The 19,171-nt window shown below is 43.4% G+C and overlaps 1 protein-coding gene across 1 annotated transcript in view; it reads right to left on the reverse strand.

The window, feature by feature from the left end:
* The window catches only part of UBA1 (ubiquitin like modifier activating enzyme 1), a 2,903,587-nt gene that overhangs the window by 482,834 nt on the left and 2,401,582 nt on the right, over positions 1-19,171 (reverse strand). Inside the window, exon 29 of the mRNA XM_044080725.1 lies at positions 4,400-4,589. Within this exon, the coding sequence (XP_043936660.1) occupies positions 4,400-4,589 (190 nt within the window). The remainder of the gene's footprint in view (positions 1-4,399; positions 4,590-19,171) is intronic.

Here is a 19,171-nt window from a genome sequence, read left to right on the forward strand (position 1 = left end):
GTTCACTAAGTCTAAGTAACAAAATTTTAGGGTTTTGGGACCTAAAACCTGACAAATATCAATGAAAAAATCACTTACCAAAAGCTGGTAAAAAGGATGACCTCATTAGCGAAGTGGCAAACGAGATCTGGGTAATTACCGCCTTGCATCATGGGATATGGGGCTGCCTCGAGCTGGTAAAAGTGACTCTCGAGCTTAGCAAGTGCCGAGTCGGAGCCGAGGATCGGCTCCGAACCCATCCAGCAAGAATGAAGGCGAGATTGACAACTTAACATTGGAATCCTCTGAGGTACTGATAAGAGGGAACTGTACAAATGGCTCCTTGGCACCAAAGGTCCTGCAAAAGGGGAGGAACAGTTGATTTTGTGGAGGCTGAGGAATTCCTGAAAAGGGGGAAATGAACCTTTATTCTATAATGGAGGAAAGCTCACTTGCCTGTAATTTCCTTCCAAACTAGAAGGGAAAGAGAGAGCTTTTGACACAGGGGATTCTGGCCCAGGGAAAGGGCAGAGAAGTAAAGGAAGCTATTCATACGGAAATGGGCTTGTAGAGAAATGGAGTTTTGACCCTTAGGGTCCTGTCTGATCTTGAAATTTTCCCTTATTAACCCTTTTACCTTTTTGAGGTCGCTTCTGTTGACTTCCAACAAAAGGTCCTGCTTTAGAAGAATAAATCCTCTGGAATTTTGGTACAGAAGAAATTAATATCCGTTTCAAATCCTTAATCACCTTTCCCCTTATACTGTGAAGTTTTAAATAGTTCTGCATATGCAAAACCAAACACTGTCTATCCAGAAGACAACCAAATAATTTGGCCTTGACATCTTCTGAAAGGGAATGTAGCCTTAGACAACAGAACCTATGCAAAACTGACCCAGAAGCATCAACAGCATCACAGATGCGTTCAATACAATATCTGGCTACTTGTGAGGCAATTAAGAAAGGATAAGTCAGAAAACTTTTTGTCTGAATCTGGCATGTCACTAATAATTTCTTCTTGCCTTACCTGCTATTCTTAGCAGTAGGTAAGACAAACGGAGGAAATCAATTTGGTGGGTTTTATAAGTAGAGAAATAACAGCTGGATCAGAGGAGGAATTTTTGTACAGAAACTTTGTTCATAAAGTCCCTGTAAAGCCTGTTTGGCTTTTTAGGAGCAAGGGGCTGGGATTCGGGGTTTGAGGAAGCAGCAGTAAAAGCGTTTTAACATATCTTCTAGAACAGAGGGAATGGTAGAGGGCTTATGGGTATCCATTTGAAGCAGTGCATAATACCTCTTGTTGAGCATAAATGATTTTAGAACTTTTCCATTTGAAATGTTGCATCAGTTTTACTATAACCTCAAAAGAAAGTTTTTCTAAAGGGGAATTGGGAGGGACAGGAGATTCTTATTCAGAAACCACAGCCGAGGAAGTGTGTATCTGAGAAAAGGCTAAGGCAGAGTCAAAGTCCTGGTGTTTCACCACAGAAGAATCCCTCTACTTTTCAGCGGAGGAGGCACAGCCACAACAGCAAGTGGTGCCTAAAAATACTGAGGGTCAACAGGCATAAGGGCTTTAAAAAGCATTTGGGTAAAATCTTGAAATACTTTAGGGATTCCTCACTACCTGGGGGGAAGATGTACATTGTTTTCTGCCTTTTCTTTGCAGAAACATCTGCCTGCACATAACCTGTCAGGATCAGAGCACAAACCAACTTCAATTAAGGAACTAGGAATTTCCTCTCCGACAAGAATGTGTGATCCCTCTCTGGCCTTTGGAAATGAACAGTGAAGGTTCCCCACTTCTCATCTGTATCAGACACAGACTCAGCCCTGGACATGCAAATCCCCCTTAAAGTAAAAATGAAGAAGAAAAAAAATAAATAAATAAAAACAAAACTAAATGGGCTACTAATCTGCCCAAATGGTCCGGTAATCAGCTCGAGATGTAAAACTTAGACAACTGAAGTGTTGTTCTGCTTTTGGACCGGTGGCAAAGACCTGAGGTAATTTGTGGCCTACATCCCCTTAGTTACCACCCATCTTCAGGCTTAGGTCATACACTGGATATACGGCATGTGGAAGGAGACAGGCTTTGGAATGCTGGTCAGAGCTATGGCTATCCATTGTAGGATAACCCACTGGTAAAGAATACAGCAGTAAATTTGGAAAGAAACACTGTGAAAACCTTTCTGAAGGATTTCTTTCCCCACACACTACAGTTAACTTTCATGAAATAATCCTAAGAACCATGCTCAAAAACAGACAGGACCCAAAAAATCAGACAGACAAAATACATTCCATGAGGTACTTATCTAGCTGCTGGAAGTAGGCTACCCAATGGAGAGAGAGAGACACACACAAAACACATACTGTTATACACACTGCATGGCAAAAAGATATGAAGATGGTGTCTGCTGACACACTCTTTACAACATGGCTGCTGTCCTTATGCTGTGGTGGGATCGAGTACTGAAAGTGTTTGCATGTGTGTGTGGGGGGTGGGGGTTGGGAGTGGGGAAGGTTAAGGCTCAGTCTGGACAGCCTGAAGTATCCTTCACATGGGATATTTCCAAATGCAAGAACTGTGACAGTGAATGTTAAGATGATCTCCATGCAAATTTCACACAGTTGAGAGGGGTTAGGAGTGAATCAGAGACCTTGATGTTATGAGGCAGAGATTTTGCAACTAAGCCACTGCAATACCCTGAGAATGAAAGGTTCCAACATCTACTGCTGAATACATATAAGACAGCAACAGCTATGCATGCATGCCGAGATTTCAAAGCAAGAACTCCTAAAATTATATTTCATCACAAACTATATAAAGTTTAGTGCATATCTGAACTGAAGTCTACAGGAAGCTTCCAATCCAGGGAATGTATGACCAGATTTGTAAAAAAACACTGCAAATATTTAGCTGTGTCCCTGGGTAACATTCCAAAGTAATGTTTAATATATGCAACTTACTAGGATAACTGCAACTAAGAGCTGCTTTCAAATGTCCTACCTCATGTCCACTTTTTGAGGGACAACCATAATGCTACAGAACTGAGATAAACCATAAGTGATAACAGAAGGGTAGCAACCAACTTTCCTATTTATGTACTTGGCAAAATCTGGGATCTTGCAACCTTTTCTCAATATGCATTAAAAAAAGGAAGAGTGACCTTGGGTGAAGGTTCTAAAACTCTAACATCACTATCTGCCTAAATGTATTTCACACTTTTGAACTGGATTTCCTCACTATGCAATCTAGGTTTACAGATAACGTAAAGGGAGTGGGGTCATGTTACTTATGGCAATGTGCTTTTGATCCACAAGACGTATGCACCTGGTGACATCATACCCCTCTCTCACAACCAATTTAGTCTAATTAAATCACCAGGGACTCTTTTTGGCAATTGTTTTGACATTAGCAAATTATTCCGTAGTAAAAACAAGGACAGAAGCACTAAATGCTACTGGCAAAGCACCAAATGAGAATCCTACTTGCTACAGCAGCATTACTAGTGCTGCAAGCTAGGCTAAGACTGCTTGAACCTCCTAAAAACCTGAACTACTGCTGGTAGAGGTAATAAGACTATGGGAAAACTGGCACAGCTTTCTCACTTCCACTAATCGGCAAAGCCAAATAAGCTAAAAAATACTTACAAAATATTTAAGCCAAAAAGTTAGGAAAATGCTGCCAATATGTCTATCAATGAAGTCTAATGGCAGGAAAATCTTAAGTAGGTTGAACTGAAGCCCTTCATACTATGTATACTGATCCAAAGGTCACAGGAGAATCATATTTACTACATTTCAAAATTAATCAGCTCTCCACAGACTGACAAAATGGGGAGGAAAGAACTTTTCTAAGCCAAACAGTCTAAGAGAAACAAGAATGAATGGCTGAACTCAAGTGAAAATCTTAACAGGGTTACTTGCCTTTCAGCTTTCTGAGGACTACTTCTCGACAACTTGCCTATAAAACATATTAAAACAAAATCTAGACTTTTGATGTTTAAAGCATTCTGTCACCAAACCACTTCTATTGTTACAGCAAAAGGTAGGTTTGCAGCTGAAAGAAGCACTTCAAATGAAAAACAAAAATCTTCCAAAGAGTGAAAATAGTGCAAATACTGCCAGTATTGCTTGTAATAGCCAACATGGGATGCAATCAGAGTTCAACGTTTATACTGACAGGCATGGGGCTACCAATGTAAAATGAAAGCCTGCTGGACCCCCCCCAAAACAACAGCGTAAATTTTGAAAGCAACTCCAGAAGACAATTTTTATCTGCTGTACCAAAGCAGATGTTAGCAGTTTTAAAGCATACTACACATGGCTTTCTGGTTAATGAGAAAGGGGTAAGCAAATATCTTTATAAAACACAGAAATCTGTACTGTGCAAAACAAAATTAAAATAGACACCTCACCTATAGAAGCACTGGCATTCTGGAGTTCTTGGTCCGACACATGAATCTTCACTCCGGATTTAGGTATAAATTCTGGGACCTTAACTGACTCAAGGATTCTGGCAATAGCAGCAGTGTCTCTAGATCCAGAAATACCATACGTTTCTGCAAAAAGGTTAGCAGCGGCAGCGACATACTCCAAGTGTAATGACTGGTAGAGGTGAGAGAGAACAAAAAGGAATTTATTTACCTGGTGATGCATCAAACAGCAAACATTACAATGAACACAAAACAAGCAGAGACAGATAAGGCTGTACTTGATTGAAAAATCACTTAACTGCTTGAATATCCACTTAAATGCATGCACTTTATGCATACGATTATGTTTTGGCAATTTGATGTAGAGGACTAAGGAAGGAAGATGCTGAAGTGCCATTATTTTTTGTCCTAGGTTTTTGAGGATTGCAGTCTCAGTTTATGTAGTCTATGGCTAAGTCACTTAACTACACACTGTTCCCAGGCTTACACTGCAATTGGTCCTCAACCCAGTTTAAGTACCACAAATATAAATGAACAAATCAAAAGACACACACCACTAAGCAACTTACCACATGCAGTTTTCCTCCTGCAAGATCAAATCCTCAAACGGTTAAGCTGGATGAAGGAACTTTTGACCTCTCTCAAGCCACAAAAAGTACAGTTTTGTACCTACCATAAATGTAGATGTTCGAGGATCCACATTGCTGCAGTCCTAACTATTGGGTAGTCCGCTGTCCAGTCGGCCCGAATACCAGAGTATATGGCTGACGTCGGTCAGGGCGCATTAGACTGACGTCAGTACGTCAGGGTACTAATGCGCATGACCGACGTCATATCCTCAGTCTTTTCTTGCCCCAGATGTCAGAAGACCCTAAAAAGACAAGGCCCAATATACCTGCACCAAAAATATGTACAATATATACAAAAATATATACAAAAATAGCAGCATATAACCTCACCTACACAACCACCCCTAAACACAGAGGGGAAGGAGGGAGGGTAAATTGGACTGCAGCAATGTGGATCCTCGAACATCTACATTTATGGTAGGTACAAAACTGTACTATGTTCTTCATTCCACATTGCTGCAGTCCTAACTATTGGGTAGAATCCCAAAGCAGAGGTAAGGGAGGCTGGCAAATCATAAAGAAGCAGGAGCTGACAACATGCCTTGCAAAATAGCTGTGGCAAAACCAGCCCTAGACTTAGAGTAGAGAGGAAGGTGATAATGCTTAGAGAAAGTATGCACTGAACTCCAAGTAGCTGCCTCCAAAATATCCTTAGTTGCCACCCCCCTTAGAAATGCTGTTGAAGTGGCAGTAGCCCTAGTGGAATGAGGCCTAATCCCAGCTGGAATCTCCTTGCCATGATGGGAATAACAAAATGCAATGCAAAACCCAATCCACCTAGAAATAGTTTGTTTTGACACAGGCTTGCCCTGCGAACTCAAAGCAAAAGAAACAAACAACTGCTGAGACTGCCTAAAATCCTTAGTCCTGCTTAAATAATAACGCAATTGCCTGTGTACATCTAAAGTGTGCAAAAGCTTTTCCCCTTTATTTTGGGGGTCTGCATAAAAAGTAGGCAAATGAATAGTTTGGTTTAAAACCACACTAGAAACCACCTTAGGCATAAAGGAAGGATTAGTACGTAATGATACCCTATCCTTATGGAAAATCAAAAAGGGCTCTACTGCCATAAGGGCCTGCAACTCAGACACCCTTCTTGCAGAAGTAATAGCCAACAGAAAAGCAGTCTTTCATGACAAGTATTTCAATTCAGCAGTAGCCGCAGGCTCAAAAGGTTGTAGAGTAAGTTTTTCCAACACAAAATTGAGATCCCAAGCAGGAGTAGGAGCTCTACGGGGGTCTTATATTCTTTGCCCCTCTAAGAAACTGCTTGAACAAAGGATGCGAAAACAATGGTGGGTCACAATCATAGTGAGCTGAAATTGCTGCAGCATGAATCTTAATGGAAGAGAAGGACAAACCTTTGTCCAATAACTCAGTAAGATATTGAAGAGCCACACTCAAATTAGGCTCAGAAATCTCCAAATTCTTTGCTGTACTCCAAAATAAAACCTCTTCCATTTTTCTGTACACTTTCCTTGTACTAGGTCTTCTAGCTTCCATAATCACATTTAAAACTTGCTGAGGAAGTTGAGACCTGCTGTGTTTCAACACAGAATATGCCAGGCTGTTAGATGAAGAGAGTGAAGCTTGACATTGAGCAGATGACCGTCCTTCTGAGATAACAGATGTGGAATCAAAGGTAAAGGCCATGGAGGCTTCCTTACCAGACTCCTTAGTAGTGGGTACCAGTGTTGCCGAGGCCAATCTGGAGCTATTAAAATCATCCTTGGCTTGTCTTGTCTGACCTTTAAGAGCACCTTTGGAAGAAGAGGCAGAGGTGGAAAGGCATACACATGAAGATTTTTCCAACTGAAAGAAAGAGCATCCACTTTCCAAGCTGTGTGATGAAACCCCTTTGTGCAAAACTTTGGCAGCTGGTGGTTTAGTGGAGAAGCGAACAGATCTATGTCTGGAGTTCCCCATGACACTGTCAATTTCTGAAATACATGAAGATCCAGTTTCCACTCGTGGGGATCCATGATTTGTCTGCTTAACACATCTGCTAAGGAGTTCTGTGCTCCCGGCAGAAACCTTGCCTGAAGAGTTAGTTGCAAGCTGAGCGCAGTCTCCCATAAAATCATTGCTTGCCTGCATAGAGGATAAGAATGTGTTCCCCTTGTTTGTTGATGTACCACATGACAGTTGTGTTGTCTGTTAGAATCAACACCTGCCCTGGAAGAAGTAACTCCTTGAAAGCCATTAATGCAAACTGGACTGCTAACATCTCCTTCATGTTGATATGTAGATGCTGTAGTCTGGCAGGCCACTTGTCTTGTATCCACTTTCCATTTAGATGAGCTCCCCAAGCAATGTCCGAGGCATCTGTCGTTAAAATCTGACTCGCCTCTGGCCGGGTCACAGAGAGTCCCTTGTTTAGGTGACATTCCTGAGCCCACCACAAAAATTCTTTTGAAGGCAAGGTATTATTTGAATGACAGTGTCCAAATCCTGGCAGTGCTGTGTCCATACATTTTGAGATACCATTGCAGCTTCCTCATATGCAGTTCGGCATTGGGAAGCACCAGAATACAAGATGCCATGAACCCTAATGCTTGAAGGACTGTCCTTGCAGTCAGCACGGACTGATGAGATAGTTGATGGAAGTAAAGGGATAGACTCTTTTGTTTGTCCGGGGTTAAAAAGGCCATCTGGGCTGCTGTATTCAGTCTCACACCCAGAAAGCACATGTCTTGAGAGGGTACTAGACTGGACTTTATTTCGTTCACAGAATACCCTAGGCATCTTAGCACTGCTATAACATATTCCAGATGCTGCAGAAGGTCTTCCTTTTCTTGAGCCAGAATCAGGCAGTCGTCCAAGTACGGATAGATTTGAATTCCTTTTAGCCTGAAGTAAGCTATCACTGGAGCCAGAACCTTTGTGAATACTCTGGGCAGTAGATAAGCCAAAGGGCAATGCAGAGAACTGATAATGAGAATTTCCAGCTCGAAAACGCAGATACTTCCTGCAACTTAGTCTTATAGGCACATGAAGGTAAGCTTCCTTGAGATATAAAGTTACCATCCAGTGATCTTTGCCCAGCAGAGGTAAAAGCTGTTGTAACGTCAACATCTTGAACTTGGGAATGTCCAGATAAGTGTTGAGGATAGATAAATCCAAAATTGGTCTCCACGTGTTCCCCTTCTTTGGTACTAGGAACAGGCGAGAATAAAATCCTAGGCCCCTTTCTGATACAGGGACTGGCTGAATGGCCCCTATTTGGAGTAACAGAGAAATTTGCTTGTGAGCCTCTTTCCTTTGTGGAGGAGGAACGTCTGGCATGCCTTTGAAAGGGGCAATGTATGGAAATAAAACCTGTAACCGTGGTGAATGATATCCAACACCCATCTGTCTTGAGTAATTAAATCCCAATTTTCTTTGAAGAGAGACAGTCTTCCTCCCAAAGGAGCTGCCAGACGAGAATCTACTGGCAGCTGAAAAGGCAGGTCATTGGGTCTGTTTACGAAAGGACTGACCCCTGCCCTCACCAGAAGTCTGAGCAGGTGAACTCCTGTTCTAGGCCTAAAAGAACCTTGAGCTCTGCCCCTACCACGCCTAGACCTACCCCTAGACTGGGAATCATAAGCAGGATATGTCCATCCCTTAGTAGGCCAATTTCTACTAAACTTCGGTGGCTGCACCTGCAAAAAATCTTTAACAGTTTGCATAGACTTAGCTTTGTCCTCCATTTTCTTTAAAACTGCTTCCACAGGCGAACCAAACAACACATCAGACTGTAAAGGAGCATCCAAAATCCTTGTCTTAACATGCTCAGCTAAATTCTGATCCCTCAACCAGGCATGCCTGCGAAGAACAGAACTAGTGGCAGCCACCCTCGAGGAGGCCTGTACAGCATCAAAACCACATTGCAAAGAATGCTTACCCACTTGTTCAGACACATGAACTAAATCCAGCAACTCTTTACACTCAATACCTTCCGCCAAAGCATCCACCTTAGATTTCAGTTGTGAAAGGAGATAATTTTGATATTTTAGCATGTGAAACTGACAATTCAACGCCCGCATGGCTAAAGTGGAAGAAGTATACACTTTCTTTCCCCATCTATCCAAAGCCCTTGCCTCTTTATCAGTGGGAACAGGGTTTTTAACCACAGAGGCCTTAACACCTTTAGGTCCCTGAGAAATAGTTTCCGGGTCTGCCCTAGGACTCTTAAAAAGATACTTATGAGCTTCAGGCACCCTATAGTACCTATCAGGTTTAACAGGAGCAGGAGGCAAAGAATCAGGGAAGCCTCTGCAAAAACATCTTCCACCACATTCAATACAGGAGGTATAGCTAAGGGCCTATGCTGGGGTAAAAACAAGAATTCCCTAAGCCTTTTCCTGGAATCAGAGTAATCCTGGCCTTCCCATTTAAAGTGCTCCCTCATGGAATGCAGAGTCTCTGAAAATGAGAAATCCTCAGGAGGAGAAGCTGTAGGAGTGGAATCATCCACATCAGAATCAGAATAAGGAGGATACTCCTGCAAATCTTCCGCAGAAGACTCAGAAGCCTCTGAACACTGTTCAAAACTATCAAACTCAGGTTCCACCCTAGGCCTCTTATCAGGAGGGGGCATAGAACCTCTAATCATAGTAATCAAATCTTCTGCCATTTTAAGCATATGTTTCTTAGGCACAGAACCTGAAGTGCTAGGAGAAGCCCCCACTGAAGCTAAACTTGGCCTACCTCTCAAAGAAGTTTTGGAAACAGAAGGAGAGGCTCTAACTACCTTGGGAAGAGAGGGAAGAGCAGTTACCTGAGAAGCCCCTCAGCCTGGCCTACCTCCTGAGAAGGCACATCCTGTAACAGTAAAGTCTCTGCCTGAGACTCCAAAGAAACTCCTGGCAAAACCTCTGGCTCCACTGAGTTTCTAAAGAACCGACGTCCGGGACTGCCGGTTCATCAACCCTAGGCTTCGCTGTTTTGTCCTTGCGCTTCTTGGACGAAGCGGGCGTCGGAGCATCCGACGGCATTTTATAATTGCAACGCTTCCCAAACACTAACCTGGCACAGTCTAACCTCCTCTTAATAGTGCGTTTGTTAAACCTAGCACAAGAGCGGCATCCAACAACGCCGTGCTCAGGCCCTAAACAAGGTATACACAAGGTATGGTAATCCCTATGAGGTATCTGTTTCCCACAAGAAATACAGTTATTCACTTTTTCTGACATCCGGTTAAATACTGAGGCAAGAAAAACCAAAATGTTCCCAACGGGTACTTAGCCAACTCTGATTCGGTCTGAAACTCCGACTTCAGAAAATTTCAGAACGCCAACCTGCACTCGCAAAACTGCTTCTGCATCGGACCATGCGGCAAAAAAGACTGAGGATATGACGTCGGTCATGCGCATTAGTACCCTGACGTACTGACGTCAGTCTAATGCGCCCTGACCGACGTCAGCCATATACTCTGGTATTCGGGCCGACTGGACAGCGGACTACCCAATAGTTAGGACTGCAGCAATGTGGAATGAAGAACATCTACATTCCACCCAAATTAAGTGGAAGCCCCTATACTCTCAAGGTTAGTTATAATATTAAAATGCATTAGGTTGGCTGGTTCTGAACAAATGATCTTGGAGGAGGAGGTGCAAATGCAAAATTGCACAAGAGATTAAGCAGCAATTGAGCTTTCAGTAGGTCAATGGAATGTATACAAGCTAAACATTCTCTGGTATACCAGAAATGATGAAACCTAACAAAATACAACTATTTGATCTGCTGTGATATATTCTGCCAAGAAAGAGACTTGCAAAATGTCATTACCTTCAGATTTATTTACATTTAGAGCTGGGTACTAGTCCTTCTTGGACCCCATTTAGCCAAGATCCTGGGAATTAAGGCAAGTGTATTCACAACTGTACACCAGTGAATCATGCATATGCTGACTGCATATACTGTTACATCACTGAGAAATCCTGTTAACACATTCAGTTATAAATTCAATAACGGAAACAACTAATTGCAAAGGCACTTATCTCACTGTCTTCCAATCCACACAACACTTCCTATCACTGTATGTATACAGTCTTGAACACTAAAGTAAAAGTTGTAAAATTACTTCTGTGACTGGCACAATGAAAACACTACTTAAAAGAACAGCAAATGCTGCATCGCACACCACTGACAACTGGATGGGAGGGGGGGGGGGGGAGTCTGTCACCAAATCTCAACATGGGGGGTTTACCCACACACCACTTGGTTAATATACAGTAACTCCATGGTTGCACATCCATGACTGCAATGCAATACACTATATACTGCACTAAGGCACAGCCAGCCATTTCAACAGACTAATAATGTAGTTGATGAAAGAAAAACGTCCACTCTTATACGTCTAAATGCCTAGTTGCCCATATATAGTACAACTGGGTATGGATATGTAGGTTTATGTAAATACATCCAAAGGCATTACACTGTTCATGGATACTTGTATTTGGGCAAGAGGCCACAACACAAGAGAATTCATACTTGGAGACTATAAAAAATGGTCTAACTATGAAATTAACGACATCTTAACTGTGCTCATAATGTTGGAGTTGTTTATATATACAGTTTGTTTACTCCATAAACAAGCAATGCTGTAAGGTGCAAATCTGAAACAGATATGTAGATGAATTTATATACAATGTGGTTAATCAAAATCAACCAGCATGCTTTTCAGGTGGAAGGAAACCAAGTACACCAGGAGTAAATAGACTATGAGAGGTGAGAATCGAATCCTGGACCTTAAAGCTATGACACACGTAACCCACATCACCGGTCTGCTCAAAAAACGAGGCCACCCCCCCCACTTTAAACACAGGATCTGCCTCCATTCACATCAGTATACTTAACCAACCAAAAAGATGCACAATAAAATTAAGTCAATGTCATCAACAGCACACAAACTAGTGACAAATCTTTCAGTTGCTTCACAATATCCCATTCAGGTCTTGAATGAAAGTACAGTTGTGTAAGAACATACCATAACAGTAGATATCCTACTGATAACAGCTGGAGTATTCCAAACAGATGGGTTTTTACCACTGTCTGGGCCAGGGCACAAAACCTCTAACCTTCTCTGGATATGTCCAAATTATGACCAGAGCTCAAAAGTGTAAAGGTACATAAAACAGATAAGCATAAATCCTCAATCTCCAAGACAGCATTGCAGTAGCAGTCTGCTAGGACAGACATAGGAGAAAAGAAGGTTCCCCTTGGTCCTAGGGTCTCACAGATACAGCAAGTAGAGAGGAACGGTGATCTGCAGGGCATCTACTGTTCAGGTAATCTCTTACACAAGTGTACTAGGGTCCTGACTGAAATCACTACTGCAGTATTTCAAACAGATGGGTGATTCACAAAGCTTAAGGGCACAGAAGGAAGAATGAATGAGAATGGTGAGAGCAGTCCTAGAGTGCAGACAAGAATGACCAAGCAAGGACAGGACCTGGACTTTGAAAAGGCATTCACTCCTGCAGTGTTTAGTAATGTACAATGTAGAAGATAAGGCCAGGGGAAAGGAAACCAAACTGACAAGATCAAGAAGGTGCTATGAGGATTATTGTGCACTTCAACAGAACTGCTATCTGAAAAAAATCTGGGAATCAGTGGTAAGGGTGGTAAACCATACAGGAGACTGGAAGGCCAATCAAAATACAGCACCTCTTGGTGACTCCCCTGATGGGGGGGATCAGGGCAAGGAACCTGCGGCACTTGAGGGGCGAGGAAAAATAGATTGCAGCATGGCTGGCCCCACTGATGGAAAATTCTCTCATTCACACTGACGTTAAAGACACCACTCGTGAGGCATCAGTATGGACTGGCTTAGTTTGTCTGCAATCATGCTGAATTCCCACCACATGTGCACGGTTATTAGAAAGCGACTGGAAGAGATCACCCACTGCTATACTGCCACAGCTTCTTGACAAAGTCAGTAAGATCTGGTTCCCCCTTGTTTGTTGATGTACCAGACTACTGGCAATTGTCCATCTGTATCACAATTGTCCAAGATAGCAAAGTGACTTGAAAGGCCTACAACACTAGGACAGCTCTCACCTCCAGGACACTGCTATGTCTTTTGGCCTCTTCTGAGGACCATGTACCTTGGACAGTTCTTCCCAAGTAGTGCGCCACCCCCCCCCCCCAAGCTGGGAGGTGTCAGTGGTCACCATGGCCTTGGGAAGGGGAAGACCACCGGGACAGCCTTCATGGAGATGGCTTGAATGACTTCACTACAGAAGACATCTTTTGCAGGCTTAACTATCTTGAATGGCGTGGATAATGGCTGTTGGAAAATGGACCATTCAGTTGACAGAATCTATTGAAGGATTCTCATAAGGAACTTGGTCAACGGAACAAGGGTGATAGCTGCTGCCATGGAACCCAAAGCATGTAGTATCAGTCAGGTTGGAACAGATGAATTCTGAATCAATTCTTGACTTTGGACTGCAGAGTGTTTGAATAAGGAGAAGAGAGGTTATCTGACTGTGTCCAAATGAGCACCTATGGAATTTCAAACTCTGTGTTGGGGCAAGCTGAGGTTCGTTGTAATTGACGGTTATTCCCAGATGAGAACACAACTGGAGCAAGTAGTCCCTTCTCCACTTGTCTACATATGGAAACACCTGGAATCCCAGTAACCTCAAGTGAGCTGCTACCACTGTGGTGCATTTGAACACTATGGGGGCCTGTGGCGAGACCAGACAGCAGTGCTCTGGTAATGACTAGCTCCCAGCCAGAAAGGCAGTTACTTCAAGGAGCACCTGTTCATTTTGATGTGAAGGCATGCATCCTGAAGATCTATGGACCACATCCAATTTCTCATGTGCAGCAGAGGCAAAATGCACTGAACTGTGACCATCTGAAACTTTGTATACAGGACAAACTGATTTAACTTGCTGAGATCTAGAACTGGCCTCGGATACCTGGTCTTTTTTGGCATTAAGAAAAATCCTGAATACACTTTAGACCCTTGCTGGTCTGTGGGGACCTCTTGGATGACTTTCTACTAGCAGCTTTATTTCTACAGGTGCTGCTTCCCTCTGACTGGGTGGAACATTGGGGATTTTCTTCAGAACTGTGGGACGGGCTAAGGAAAATGGTATAGTACAGCCTCCAGATATAATCCTCTGCACCCACAAATCTTTTGTGACAAACAGCCAGGCTTCTCTGGTGCAGGGACAGACTATCCACGACTGCCTCCAGAGCAGGACAGCGAGGCTTCCCTTCAGTGGACACTGACAGGGCCTACCTGAGAAAAATATCTCTAGATACCTGGTTCTGCGGACAACCTCTGACATGAGTATTGAGTCTTCCAGCTGAGTTTTCCCTCTCTGCCCCTGGGGGAACCATCTCCACATGAACCCTGGAACAGACCTTGGGACTTCTTAAACCACATCTTCCTGCCACCTCATTGGTTCCTAGAGAAGGGCCTTTGAGGAAAAGAATAATGTATGCCCACGGCAGGCAGGGTCTTTCCCTCTCTTTCACACATGGCAAGTGTGTCTTTAACCTAGGAGCCATACACAGAAGATGCATCAAGGGGCGCACTGATAAAGGCTTAAAATGGTTCTACAAAATCATATCAAGGAGATACTGTTTCCATCCTCAGAGTACGTGGCGCAGGAAAAAGATTTGGTAAGCTCCTTGATCAAATCTCTTTGCAGTATTGTAAAGTCTGCCAAGTAATTCAATGACCTAAGAGCAAGGTCGCTGAATAAAACATGCTCTAGAGACTGTTAGGTGGATGGACATGCTCTGCTAGTTCCTTTCTTGTGGCTGCAACCACAACCATGGCATCAACAGATGCTCCCTTGCTCCAGTGCATATGGTCTTTGGGTTGGGGGGGGGGGGCGAAAGAATTTTATCCAGTCTTTCAGGTAATGCTTCAATAGTGTCCAGTTCCTTCACAACCGCTGAGAGACTAATTCAGAGAGCTCATCAGCTGGGAGGATCACCCAAGAAGTAGACAGGCCAGACCCAAAAGCCTCCAAGAACACCAATTCATCTTGGGAGGGGGTATCGGATGACCAACCACCTTTTTGTTTCAAGAGCTCAAGGAGTTCTTCAAAGGAATTAAGTGGTGATCTGGGGGACCCCCTCCATCTCAACAAAATTAGTGTCATCTGTGAGAGATTCCTTGGGGGAATCAAAGTGCCTCTTTTTGCATGTCCTCTTTCAACAGACTTCCTCAGTGGGGTGCTCTGGGAAATATCGCAAAAGATAAAACCCTGAAGGGCTGACTGGAGACTTGCTCAAGTTGGCTGTCCCAGTGGAAGACATGGCTGATGCTAAAGACACAAGAGTATGAGGTAGGGTTGGCTGATCCGAAGGGGGCAGGGATGTGTGCTCTCCAGGCAAACAGAAAACCCTCTCCACAACCTCAAAAGCAGTGCGTCTAGGAGAAACAGAAGTCGACAGGTCAGAAACTGGAATCTCTCAGATCAGCTTCTGGCACCCATCAGTGCTCCATTCGAGGAGGGAGATGGACCAGAGTTATCTGGCACTGAGGGTCAGAGGGGAAGAAATGGCTCTGAAAGCTTCAGCGTCTATTACAAGCTCCATGGATCTGGCAAGTATGCCCTTGGTGAAACAAGAGGACATATCAGAGGATACCACAGGAGAAATGGACAGACACTGGCTCAGAGGCCAATACTGGTTCTGTTTCGGTGCCAGGAGAACCTACCCCCATCTGTATCTGTGTTCGGAGGAACTTAATCATCCTCTCTACATCTACTTCTGAAAGACTTCTTCAGGATCGAAGGAGGGTTGTAGCGGAGAGAGGACTAGAATGCCTTTGAGGCGACTCTTCAAGGAATGGAGAGGGAAGCCTGGATGAAAATGGATCCGATGGAAGCAGTGGGGTACAGATCCATACAGACCTTAATCTTTGCATTGTCGGGTCAGAGACTAATGGATCTGACTTTTCCAGAGTCTTGGCAGGGGGATCTGTTTATGGAGCCAAAGCTGAAGTCAAGGATAGATCTGGAGACCTTTTCCGGAACTCCTTGTCCATAGTCTGAGGGTCAACTTTTAATTTTTGACTTTTTAGGCAGGCTTTAGCCACAGCCTTCAAACAGCAAGATGTAGAGGGCAACAGATCTCTCAGAATTAGTTTTTGTGGTGAATCAAGGTCCTAAAATTAAAAATGAAGCAAATGTCAGTTAATATATCACTGTGCCTGACCCAAACAACACACATTCCCTGTGGGCATCAGAATTTGGGATGTTATGCCCATCGGAAATGCACTTTTTAAACCCAGAGGATTTTTCTGACATGTTAAAACCATCAACAGCCTGTAGCATGCCAAGTACTAATAATTATTACCCTACAAAAAACAACCTATCTATACAGACAATTTTTGTTTTATAAAGGAAAAAGGAAGAGAAGAAAAATCAACAATGGTAGACAAAGTACTCAAAAAGAGTACAAAAGAATACCAGAAACAGTAACGACAGAGGTACCGAAAATGGTAACACTTCAAAAAAGGGAAGGAAGACTTACTAAGAACAATAAATATTGGATGAAGAAAAAAAAGGTAAAATACTGCATTTAAGTAACTGACAAATACCAACAAGGAAAAACCCTAAGACTACTCAAAAAAACACGCAAAAGCTAGGAATCTGTGCCTGAGACTTAATGGTGGCAAATGAGATCTGGGGTACATTAGATTGGCAGGGCATTGTGGGTAAAGGGAAGAGCTCGAGAGTTTTAGGATCTAATAATTTGGAGGAAGCATCAGAGTCTTGGATCCGAACCCATCGGTTGAAGAATGAACGAAAATGACATCACACCATACATTTTTCAAGTATGACTGAACTGTCCTCATATGCAACCCGGCTAAAGGAAGCATAGGTATGGTTGATGTCATAAACCCCAGTGCTCTTCGGATCTCTCTTGACGAATATGCCTTGAGAGAAGTGAGGGACTGGAGTAATTTGAAAGGTTCTGTAGCTTTTCCCCTGAACAGTAAGGCCTGCATGTTGTGCAAGTCCAGTCTGCAACCTAAGACTACCAGCTCTTGGGTGGGATGGAGAGAAGACTTTTTGAGGTTGACATTGAACTCTGGAAGCTGGAGAAAATTTAGAGAGAACTGATGGTGTTGCATTAAGATCTTAAGTGCAGAGGACTGGAAAAGCAAATCGTACAGGTAAGGGAATATTTGCATTACCAGAGTCCTGCAAAAAGGCTATAACAGGAGCTAGATATTTGTGAAAACTCTAGGGACTATAGAGAGCAAAAGGCAAAGCAGAAAACTGAAAAGACAAAGAGCCAGAGTAGAATCTCAGGAAATTCCTGCAAGAATAGTGTAAAGGGATATGGCAGGTAGGTAGCCTTCAGATCCAAGGAAACCAGAAAGGCCTGTGGAAGAATATAGGGATGCAGAGTCAGGAAGGAAAGCATTTTGAAAGTGGGAACAATGAGGAAAGTGTTCAGCTGAGTGAGCTTGAGTATGGGGCCTCTACTGCCCTTCTTTCCGGGGGATCATAAACATTCTGGTGTAGAACCTTTGCCTCACAAACTGAAGAACTGGCTGTATAGTACCTTGGAGAAAACTCTTTTAGAATTGGGGAAGACTACTACTCTGGTTGCGTGAAGGAGGCAGAACACCTAGGAAGGGAGGTAGCTCTTCCCAGGACATGACAAAAAGAAGTTACATACTCACCATAAAGTGCAGTTGTGTACACTTACCATAAATGTAGATGTTAGAGTGTATTCACTGTTGCAGTCATCACATTTGGGTTATCTGCCTGCAGGTTAGCCCTCAGTCGGCCTGAATACCAGAGTCTTGGGATTTCTGCGTTGGATGCTGTCACTTCTTCCATGACGTCAGGTCGTCAGAGGTATAAAAACATGCAGACGACACCATTACACCAGTTTTTCTTGCCCCAAACAGGAAGTAATTACAGAGTATGGAACAGCCCCAGCAAAAAGCAAATACACATGATATAAGAAATGCCAACAACAGAGATAGGTAGAAGTAAAGATAAGTCAGGGGGCTGGAGGGAGGGTAACCAGGACTGCAAAAGTGAATACATTCGAACATCTACATTTATAGTAAGTGTACACAACTGTACTATGTTCATAGTGTTTCACTGTTGCAGTCATCACATTTGGGTTGATTACCAAAGCTAAGGAAGGGTGGAGGTAGTCAAGAAGCATTAGGGCTGGCAATCAGGCCCTGTAAAACTGCTGTGGCAAATCCAGCTCTGGATTTAGAAAAGACAGGTAAGTGGTAATGCTTGGGGAAAGTGGGTACAGAGCTCCAGGTTACAGCTTCCAGGATGCCCCTGGTAGGGACTCCCCTGAGGAATGCTGTAGAGGTTGATGCAGCCCTAGTGAAATGTGTTCTAATCCCCTGTGGGGTAGGTTTCCCATGGTGCTTGTAGCAGAAATGGATGCAGTGTGGTATCCATTTAAAAATGGTTTGCTTTGAAATGGCCTTGCCCTCTGCCCCTACAGCAAAGCTGACTAGCAGCTGCTCAGATTTTCTGAAAGGCTTAGTCCTGTCCAGATAGAACCTGAGCTGCCTGTGCACGTCCATGGAGTGCAGGATCCTTTCCCCTTTATTCTGAAGATTAGGGAAAAAAGAAAGCAAATGAATGGATTGGTTTAAAGCCACCTTGCGCATAAATGATGGGTTAAGCCCTGAGGGAGACCCTGTCCATATGGAAGATAATGAAGGGTTCCACAGTTATAAGGACCTGCAATTCAGACACTTTTCTAGCTGAAGTGATGGCTAGAAGTAAAGCGGTTTTCCATGAGGGGAATTTTAACTCAGCTGTGGCAGCAGGTTCAAAGGGCGGAAGTGTGAGTTTTCCAATACAAAGTTAAGGTTCCAGGCAGGAGTGGGAGCTTTCCGGGGGGGGGTCTTAAATTCTTGGCTCCTCTCAGGAACTGTTTCAGCAGTGGATGAGAAAAAAAGGGGTGGCTTAGTATTATAATGAGCTGAAATGGCAAAGACATGGATCTTAGTTGGAGAAGGTTAGGCCTTTGTGGAGCATTTCTGCTAAGTAATCTAGTCCATTCCCTGAGACTGTTTCCAGGAGCAGTATCTTTTCCACTTTTCCGAATAGGATTTTCTCATACTAGGCCTCCTCGTCTCAAGAATGACATTCAGCGCGCCTGTTTACTG

This window comes from Protopterus annectens, chromosome 8.part0 (genome assembly GCF_019279795.1).
Source record: "Protopterus annectens isolate FY-2018-M chromosome 8.part0, PAN1.0, whole genome shotgun sequence".
NCBI classification, from domain to species: Eukaryota; Metazoa; Chordata; order Ceratodontiformes; family Protopteridae; genus Protopterus; species Protopterus annectens.